The following is a 9,280-nucleotide window of genomic DNA, read 5'->3' as shown; positions in this document are numbered from 1 at the left end:
TGCGCGCAGAGGGAGGCTGAGCGGATACCGGCTGCCCGGGCTGTTCCCCCACCTGGCCCAGCGTCCGGCTGTCACCGCGCCCTGCGCGCAGAGGGAGGCTGAGTGAGCCTTACCGATCCCACCTTGCTCAGCAGCTGCTCCTCGGCTTTGCTGAACAGCACCTTGCTCTGGATGGCGGTGATGGCTTCGGGGTGCAGCTGTCGCATGGCCTGACAGGCCAGCCTGGGGAGGGGACAGTGACCACATCAGCTACCGACTCAGATTTCATGTCTCTGACGCCAAGCGAAGGGAGGGGCTCTTCCCCTCGGACTCATTGCTCCCCAGAGCCGCAGCGGGGATGTGTGTGTGTGTGACGTTAGGAGCGTAATATAATATCTCATTGGAAGGTGACAGGGACAGAAAGAGTTAATTAACTCACAGACCCACCAGACCCAGGGCCGAACTTTAGAGACAGGTTAGGAAGATCTGTAAATGAACAGAGCTTTGAAATGCAGCCGGCAGTGTTAGAGGTAGAAGGGGAGATGTTTGCTCAGGGCTTGTGATGTCAGCAAACGAGTGTTGTCTATTGCTATAGCTTTGATTCAAAGATCAAAAAAGGAATATTAACATTTAGGAAGACCATTGAGTGAAATAGTATTATTGTCTCTCTGTCTCTTTGAAGGTTGTGGTAACCTGTATCTGAACTGTTTAATGGATAAATTACCCTGTGCTAATTGCCAGGATGTTTGGGAGAAGGAGAGTTAAGCCTATTGTTTTCTCAGGCCACGAGGCTTCTGGAAATGTATAAAAACCCTGGGACACGATCCTGCTTCATCTCAGATCTGCTTTGGGTTTCAAGAGGGGGAAACCTTAAGCCACAAGGATTGAGATCCCCAGTCACTGACTGGAGTCACCCCGAATATGGACATTGGACTATAACCTATGGACTATTTCTAAAAGGACTTTTGGCAACTACAAGCTCATCTCAGCTATGTATCTGAACCTCAAGAATTGAATTCAAGTCTGTCTGTATATTGATCTTTTAACCAACACTCTCTCTCTTTTCTTTTTTAATCAATTTTAGTTTAGTTAACAAGAATTGACTATAGTGTGTATTTTGGGTAGCATCTAAGTTATCATTGGACCTGGGTGTGTGGCTGATCCTTTGGGATTGGAAGAACCTTTTCTTTTATATGATGAGATAAGATTTTCAGAATTCATCATCACATGTCTGACGTGTGTCTGGCTGGAGGCCTGAGGCTGGGCACTTTAAGGGAACTGCGTTGTTTGGACTCTGAGTAACCAGTGAGATACTATAGAAGCTGTTTTGTGCTCTAAGTATTGAAAGATCCACCAGCTTTTGGGGTTTGTTTGCCCCGTTCACCCTGATTGAGTGACCTCAGCTGGCTCCCACGGGCAGCATTGTTACAGGGGGATGGGGGACTCTCACACCACTCCCCAGCCACCCCTCTGGGTGAGAGACCAGCTGTGCCTGGAGCAGCAGGGTCCGCCCCACAGGTGGCCGGCCCCGGCAGATCCCAGCTCCCCCCCCGGTGGCCTGACACTCACTTGGAGATGACCGGGTCGTAGAGCAGCGCGTACCACCTCTCCTGGATCTCCCGCAGGGTGAAGCGGCAGCTGAACTTCACGCCCAGGTGGACCGAGGTCAGGTCGTTGGTCTGCAGGGGCCCGAAGAGAGGCCAGACTCAGGGCTGTGTCCCCCCACCCACTGGGAGGGCCGTCGTCGCTGAAACAGCCATCACGGGCAACGCTTCCCAGCCTCAGGCACTGGAGCGAGGATTGAGCTGAGGGTCTGGGAAGCAGCCAGGGCTGGAGTTTGGGACTCCGGGACTAGCCCCCCCAGGTCTTGGTACAAGGTGCTGGGCAGGTGGCCAGACCTCGACAGAACAGTCCCCCCAACACCACGGGCCCCACACCAGGAGCTCTGCTGACCCCCCACTCCCTGCTGGGACCTTTCCCACGCACGCCAGCCTGGCCTGGCCCTGCTTAGCAGGATGGCAGCATTACCTGCAGCACAGCATTGATGAGCAGCAGGTCATCCGCAGGCTTCCAGCGGCCCAAGTCCTTCGTCACCTGCAGGGGCTGTTTGCTTTTCTTCATCCGCTTGGGGAGGCTGGGGTTCGGGACCGGGCTCGGGGTGACGGGTGCAGAGACGGATTTGGAGACCTGCATGAGCCGGGAATGGAGCTCAGAGCGCCCGTGTGTCTGGCCAGCGGGGCCCACTGCTGGAGGCCATGATGGGCGGACGGGGGCTGCACATCACACCCCCCCCACCCAACCTAGGCAGCCCTCATCCGGGGGGCAGCACGTGGCCCCGGCTCCTCAGCAGGACGTGCCCAGGGAACACGGGCGTCTGAGCGCCAACGACACTTCGCGCTTACCCGTCCAAAGCCCAGCCAGCGGGGCCAGAGCCAGGAAGCGAACTGGCTGCAGGCAGCGAATGAAACTGACTGGGTCTGGCTCCACCGTCCACCAGCAGAGGAACCAGGCCCCACAGGGGAGAACGGGAGCTACCGGAGGCTCTGCCCGGCGAGTCACGGCACAGCAGGAACGGCTGCTGGCTGCCATGGTGATGGTGTCCCTTTGGCATGGTCGCTGAGGGGCTCTGTGGCTCCCAAATTCTGTCCCAGGCTGGCTGCAGGAGCCTCCCGCCCTCTGCCCTTTCAAGTCCTGCCAGGGGGAGGTGTCTCTGCTGAGCCAGGCCTGTGCCCCCAGGGAGCTGCAGGATCTACTGGCCGACGGCTCTCTCTGTTCCCCTCCCTCTCAGGGATAAAGCCACCCACGCTCTCCATGCTCAGGCTTCAGGGCTGATCTCCAGCCGGAGGTCAGGAAGAACCCCCCTCCCCACAGCATAGTGTCTCCTCCCCGACACACCCAGCCTTAGGCGCTGTCAGAGAAGAGGGACTAGGGCCCTGCTCCGGATCAGACAGGGCACCAGGCCCCGCAGGGCGCTGCCCACCCTCTTTCCCCTCTCACCTTCTTCTTCTCACTGGAGGAGGGCTCGCTGCCCGAGCAGCGGCCTGGCTCCACCCCACTGGGCCCCTTGGCCCGGCTGGACGACTTGGCGAGGCTGCTCTCTACTAGCTCATCATCAAACTTCTTCCTCTTGATGAACCTAGTGGGACAAACGCAGGCCCCAGGTGAAGCCCCTCCATCCAAGTGCCGGCCCCGCTGCACACCTGGCTACCTGGAGCCAGCTCCCCCCCCCCCCCCCCCCCCCCCCCCCCCGGGGGCCGCGGGGCCCCCCCCCCCCCCCCCCCCCCCCAAACAGCTGCAAGATGGGTGTGGGGCGCCCTCTGGTGGCTCCGAGTCCAACCGTCACTGCAGCCAAGGGAGTTTCCCTGGTAGCGGCCGGTGAGAAGGGCTCCAGGCCCGATGCTGCTTTACAGGAATGGTGTTGAGTTAGCAGCACCTGGTTCATCACAGGACATCAGGAAGCCCCACGTCCCACCTTCCCATCCCCCTCTCTGGGACTGCACTGGACTAATCCATCCTTACCGCCAGAGGGGGTCCCTGCACGACGCAGGGAACCCCACCCCCTCCTCACTGCCCTGGGCCCTTCCTGGGTACCTGGAGGAGCTCCGCCGTTTGGGGATGGTGCCCGAGACCTGCGATGAGCTCCTTTTCTGTCCCGCCAGCGACTCCTCGTCTTCAGAGCGGCTCGCCGTGCCTGACGCCATCAGTCCGGAGTCCAGCACGTCTGCACGGGGACAGAGGAGACAGAGCCTCACCCCTCCACATCAAAGGGCTCAGACGCCAGGCGGCCACAGAGAACCTGCGCTCCCTTGCGCCAGCCTGCCCAATGCCAGGGAGCAGGTGGCTGTGGGCAAACCTTACATGTTATATGGCAGAAAGCCCTAGAGACTAGAGATCCCAGAAGGCAAACCTCCCCACAACTCCAGAGAGGGAGACCCCCACATCAGGACTGCAGCGCATGGATCTGATATAGAGATCATGTGACATTCCACTCAAATGCAGCCAACTCTGCGGAGGAACGTGGATGGATAACAGCTCACAGCAACACTGCACAGCGGTTTATTATCTGCACTGTGGTAGCACCCAAAGATTTCAATTAGGGCCCCGCCGGACTGGGCCCCGGACACACAGACCCTGCCCGGAAGATCTCGCGATCCAGGACAGGAAGCGACAGAGACGCCCAGACCCCAGTGGATGCAGGAGACGCTGTCGGCAAAGCAGAAGGTAACGCACAGACTGGAGCTGGGCCAGGACGCCAGGGGAACCTGGGTTTACGGCTCCTCTGAAGGACAACGCAGCCCCTCCAGCAGGACGGGCGCCCACCCACCCCCTGAGCACCGTGAGGAGACCCCCCCCCCCGGCCCCGAGGGGTGGAAATGCCAAGGGGGGACGGGGCTCCCCAGGATGGGCCCAGGCGGGCGCGTAGGCGTGTGAACAGGCAGGACCAGCCAAGGGGCTGCTTCCCCCTGCGCCCGGCTCGCTCGCTGCAGCCGGACGCCAAGCAGGGGGGGGCGGATTTCACCAGCCGCCCCCACGGAGCCCGCAGGGCGCCGAGACCCCCAGCAAGGGGCCGGCTCTGTAGCTCCAGGCTGGGTTGCTATGGAGACCCCCCCCAAGGGATAGACCCCCTCCCCCCAGTCCCAGCCGCTGCCCCGGGGAGCCACAGGGAGGGAAACTGAGGCACGATGGGACGAGTCGCTCGCCCCCCTCCCCCGATCGCGCATGGAGTCAGCGGCACAGCTGGGGTGGAACCCAGGCGTCCTGGCCGGGCCTGGGGGGAGGGGTCTCTCCCTTGGGGGGGGTCTCCATAGCAACCCCATCCTCTCCCTGACAGTGATCAGGCGCATGCGCGCTGGGACGCGGAGTCTGTCTCCCCGCTCCAGGCCGCGCATGCGCATTCACCCCCGCCGGCCAGGCGCCCTCTCACCCGGACGCGGAGCCCCCCCCCAGGCGAGACGCGGCGGCCCCGCGGCCTCACCATTCCCCGGTGCGGCGGCTCCGTCTGCTCCGCGGTGACGTCCGACTAGCAGGAGCCCCCATCCACAGAGGCGGCTCACTTCCGGAAGAGTTCGGTAACTTCCGGGGGCCTAAGCGGAAGAGAGCGATTGCTTCCGGTTCAAACTGCGTGACCCTGCCCGTGGGCGCCGCCATCGCGCTCTGGCGGCTGAATGAGCGGCGCCATCTTGGTGAAGCGTGTCACCATGGCCTGTCCTGCACCACTGCTTGGCTACCAGAGACTGGGGCCCCCTGTTGCCATGGCAGCGCACACCCCACCCACGTGGCAACAGCCAGGGCTGTGGCCTGGCCACAGGCGATGCGATGAAGCTGGTCGCCATAGCAATGGGGCACCCAATCCCGTCAGCCTCGCTCCCGTTGCCATGGCAGGCTCAGCATCCCCCGGCCCACCCCAGCGCGGCAGCCGTCAGCAGGCCCTGGCCTCCCCGGGGACCTGCCCCGAGCCCCCGACACGCACAAGCCCCTGCTGGGGTACCCGGGCCGGCGTGTCACAGACGCGCCCGCGGCCAGCCGGGACCCGCTGCACAGACGGACGGGCCCTGCCCTGGCCTTACTGGGAGACCCGACAGGTCACCAGAGAACCCAGGAGTCCTGAGGCCCAGCGTCCTCTCTGCTGTAGCATGCTGCCTCTGCCAGGCCTGACCTCAATTCCCACCCCTCCGGCCACACGCCTGGGACACCTTAACCCCCATGGGGGCTGCTAGCCAGGTGATGGTGATCTAGGGGGACCTCTTGGGGACCTGCCTGGCCCTACACATCTATGATCTGACACCACCACCACCCCGATCCCCCTGATCAGGATGACGAGCCTCCTTGCCAGCCCAGAGTCTCCCACCTCTTTCCTGCCGCTGGACACCCCGATCCTCAGTTTCCTCAGGGCGCAGCGCTAGCAGGAACCCGGGCCGGATCCAGCCCCTCTCCCCGCCACTAATGGGCTCGGCCGTGGCCAGGGCTCCATTAGAGCCAGTGAAGAGCTTTTTAACGTCTGGGCGGATGCTGAATAATTGAGGCAAGGTCCCACAAGCGGCACGGACAGTTGTTAGTGCGCAGGGAGATTGTGGAACAGCCGTGATCCCTCCGCCGCCGATGGAGGCGAGCTGTGGAGCACAGGCAGCTCCGAGAGTCTCTCTGCAGCGCTCCTGCCGCCTGTTGGACATGGCTTCCAGCCTCTGCCAAGGCATGCGAGTGGGGCTGAGGAGCCGTGTCCACCTCCCTGGGTGACTCAAGCAATAGGGACAGCACATGGGAGCTGCATGGAACCAAGGGCTCTGTGCATCCCATAATATGCCCCCCCTTTCACGGCAAAGAACCCTGGTTCCTGTGCATCCCATAATACGCCTGGTCCCACCGAAATGCAGCCACCTCTGGGGAGGAGGGCGCATGCTGGAGAGACAGGATCCCCAGGGGTCCGGAGCAGACAGGAGCTGGGCTGGGTGACCTGCTGGGGTCTGAACCGGCCACTCCAGGGAGCGTGAAGCAGTCCAAGCTCATTTCCCCAGCCCCTTTGGAGCTGGGGGGTGTCGACAGCCGGGAACCCTCCTCTGCCAAAACTGGGGGCCTTCATTTCTCCCCCCCACAGGCACAGCTGGGTGGCACGGCCAGGCTTGCCCAGGGAGCCTGCCCCAGTCCTCCCCTCCCCTCAGCACCTGCTCTTTAGTGGGGCTGTGGCAGGCCCCTGGGGAGAGCTGGGAGTGGGGCTTGGGCCGGGTGGGCGGTGGCCGTGGTGGTGGAGCCTTGGCCGAGGGGCAGGGTGGGCAGCGGGTTCCTTTCAGATGCAGTCTGGGTCATTGGGGACCAAGGGCCCCTGGGTGAGACGAGCGTGGTGGGGCTTGGAGTGGGGGATGGGCATCCGCGTCACCCAGAGCACCTGCCGTGAACCGGAGCCCTGGGCTGGCAGCCCCAGCCGAGTGCCAGGGAGACCCCCCCAGCCTGGGGCCCCAGGGCAGGGGAAAGGACAGCGGGGGGGTGGGGGGGTTCCCTGGCGGATAGAGGCTGCCGCTCTCCAGCCCCACTGCAATCCCACCCCCACCGTGTAAGGACCCCGCTAGTGCCTGCAGATGAGGCTATCGGGGGGGGGGGTGAAAGGGGCCATGGGACGAGCAGCAGCAGGGTGAGCTCCCCCCCCGGGCCATAAAGGGTTAATAATGCCCATGGGGTGGGGTGCGGGGCAGGTCACTGAGAGCGACCTGGGGACACTGGGCTGGGGGGCAGTGCTCAAGGGCCCAGCGGTGCTGAGCACAGGGACCCCGCTGTGTCCTTGATACCAACCTTTGGTGCCCCTCCCCCACCACCCCATTGCACCCCCGGCCAGTCCTTCCCCCTTGTGCCCAGCCCCCAAGCCGGCCCTGGCCCCGGAGCGGGCGCTGCTCTCCACCCTGGCAGTGCTCCACACCTACTGCGGCTGTTGGGCCAGGTGAGCGCCAGCGGCACCGACCAGGTGCCCACGGTGCAGGAAGGGGAGGGGGGATTGGCTGGGGGCAGCTGATGGAGCTGCCTGGCACGGGCCCTGGGCAGAGACAGTCCCACTGGGGAAGTGTGCCCCATTCCCTGCCCCCCAAGCCAGCCCCCCCTCGAGGGAAAAGGCCCGGGGCCCATAAACTCCCTCTCCCTGGGCTGCAGGAGATCCGCCACCCCGAGACCCTGGAGCGGCTCTTCAGGGACCTGGACGCCCACGGCGACCTCCAGATCGACTTCCAGGAATACGCCACGCTGGTTGCCATGGTGACCTCAGCCTGAAGAAAGCCGAGTAGAGGGTGGGGGCCAGTCCTGGGGGCTAGAGAAACCGACCCCCCCTGCCCAGACTCACAATGCGCTTTGTAGACCCCAAGTAACCAGGGGCCCCCCTCCCGAGGAAGTGGGTGAGCCCAGACAGAGCCATTCCATTTCTGGGGAAACCGAGGCACAGAGAGGGGCTGCAATGCCTCCCAGGTCACAAAGCAAGCCAGTGGCAGCACCTAGAACAAAACCCAGGAGTCCTGGCTCCCAGCACACACACACACACCCCCGCTCTACCCCCTAGCCCCCATTCCCCTCCCAGAGCCGGGAGAGAACCCCGGAGTCCTGGCTCCCAGCTCCCCCTCCCCCCAACTCTACCATGCAGAATCTCCTCTCTCCTGTGCCCAGGGCCGTACAGTGAATAAATGCGTTGTGACCGTGGTGCCGGGCTGGGGGATCCTTTGCTGGACTCAGCTCAGCGTGCGGGGTTGGGGTGGGGGGTAAATCCAGCCCCTTCTCCCCCAGACTCTGCAGAGCTCAGCTCCCAGGGGCAGGGGTTGGACACAGACGCTGAAAAATTCTTCGTGGGTTTCTGGTTAGTGTCTCGTGGGCCCCGTTGGGCGGGGTGGGGGGGGAAGCTTGTGGGGCAAAGTGCAGGGCAGGCATGGGCGATACGCCATTGTTCTCCCAACAGTGTCCCTTTAATAACAATAAGCAGAGACCCCCAGCTAGACCATGGAGTCAATCACACAGGGGAGCCCAGGGTAGGGGGCAGGGTCTGCTTGGAGAAAAGCGGGGGCACTGCACAAAGGGGCGGGGTCACTGCGGGATCACTACAGAAAGGGGTAGGGTCATCCCCTGTACTTTGGTTTACCACCTGAACCAGTCTGGGCCCCGTGGGGCTGGGATCCCCCTGGAGCAGGGGGGTTTGACAGACTTGAGCAGCTCCGGCCCCAGCCAGCAGGAGGCAGCGCTACACCCCCTTGTCCTCAGGGCTCAATGGGCAGGCTGGGCACAGGTCCCGCATCTCGAGTCCGGCAGCCGACGGGAAGAGCAGCCCCCGGCTAACGAGGCAGAGTCACCCCCATCTCGGTGTGCTCCGCAGAGACCCCGCCCACAAAACCCCCAGGTCTGAGCCGGCGCCGGCCAGGGGGATCTCGCGTGTGTCGCGGCCCCAGGCGGGACGGGGGGTGCCTAGCCAGAGATGGGCACGTGGCTGTCGCCGCCCTCGCTCCAGTTCGTCACCCACTCCTTCCTCTGGATGGTGCCCGTCTTCTCCTCGCGGAACAGCTGGCGCTCCTCCCGCGGGATCTTGATGGCGTGGTACTGCGGCACCGTAGCCTGCTGGGGACGGCTGCGCTTGAAGAAGCCCACCTGGAAAGAAGCCAGAGAAACGGAGTCAGCGCCCGGCCCCCTGGCAAGGCCCAGATGCCCCCGCCCCACAGGGGGCAACTGGGGCAGGCCTGGGCCCCGGCAGACCCGAAGGGAGCAGGGGCGCCCCCGAGTGGCTGGCACGTGCATCAAAGGCGGCGATGGGAAGCTAAGGCCAGAGACAGCGTCACCTCCCCTGCAG

General features: G+C 63.5%; 2 protein-coding genes across 2 annotated transcripts in view; both read right to left on the bottom strand.

The window, feature by feature from the left end:
- MCRS1 (microspherule protein 1) overlaps positions 1-5,339 on the bottom strand; it is an 8,904-nt gene extending 3,565 nt beyond the window's left edge. The window contains exons 1-6 of the mRNA XM_026659634.2: positions 4,955-5,339; positions 3,571-3,700; positions 2,977-3,115; positions 2,008-2,166; positions 1,549-1,658; positions 114-222 (exon numbers count right to left, since the gene is read on the bottom strand). Of these exons, the coding sequence (XP_026515419.1) occupies positions 114-222; positions 1,549-1,658; positions 2,008-2,166; positions 2,977-3,115; positions 3,571-3,680 (627 nt within the window). The 5' untranslated portion in view covers positions 3,681-3,700; positions 4,955-5,339. The remainder of the gene's footprint in view (positions 1-113; positions 223-1,548; positions 1,659-2,007; positions 2,167-2,976; positions 3,116-3,570; positions 3,701-4,954) is intronic.
- Positions 5,340-8,392: 3,053 nt separating this feature from the next.
- The window catches only part of ITGA7 (integrin subunit alpha 7), an 18,406-nt gene continuing 17,518 nt past the window's right edge, over positions 8,393-9,280 (bottom strand). The window contains exon 5 of the mRNA XM_026659598.1: positions 8,393-9,081. Within this exon, the coding sequence (XP_026515383.1) occupies positions 8,902-9,081 (180 nt within the window). The 3' untranslated portion in view covers positions 8,393-8,901. The remainder of the gene's footprint in view (positions 9,082-9,280) is intronic.

Source organism: Terrapene carolina, unplaced genomic scaffold (genome assembly GCF_002925995.2).
Source record: "Terrapene carolina triunguis isolate 2854851 unplaced genomic scaffold, T_m_triunguis-2.0 Scaffold641, whole genome shotgun sequence".
In the NCBI taxonomy this organism is placed as follows: domain Eukaryota; kingdom Metazoa; phylum Chordata; order Testudines; family Emydidae; genus Terrapene; species Terrapene triunguis.
Note: the sequence above shows the minus strand (reverse complement) of the source record. Positions and strands in the feature narration are given on the sequence as shown.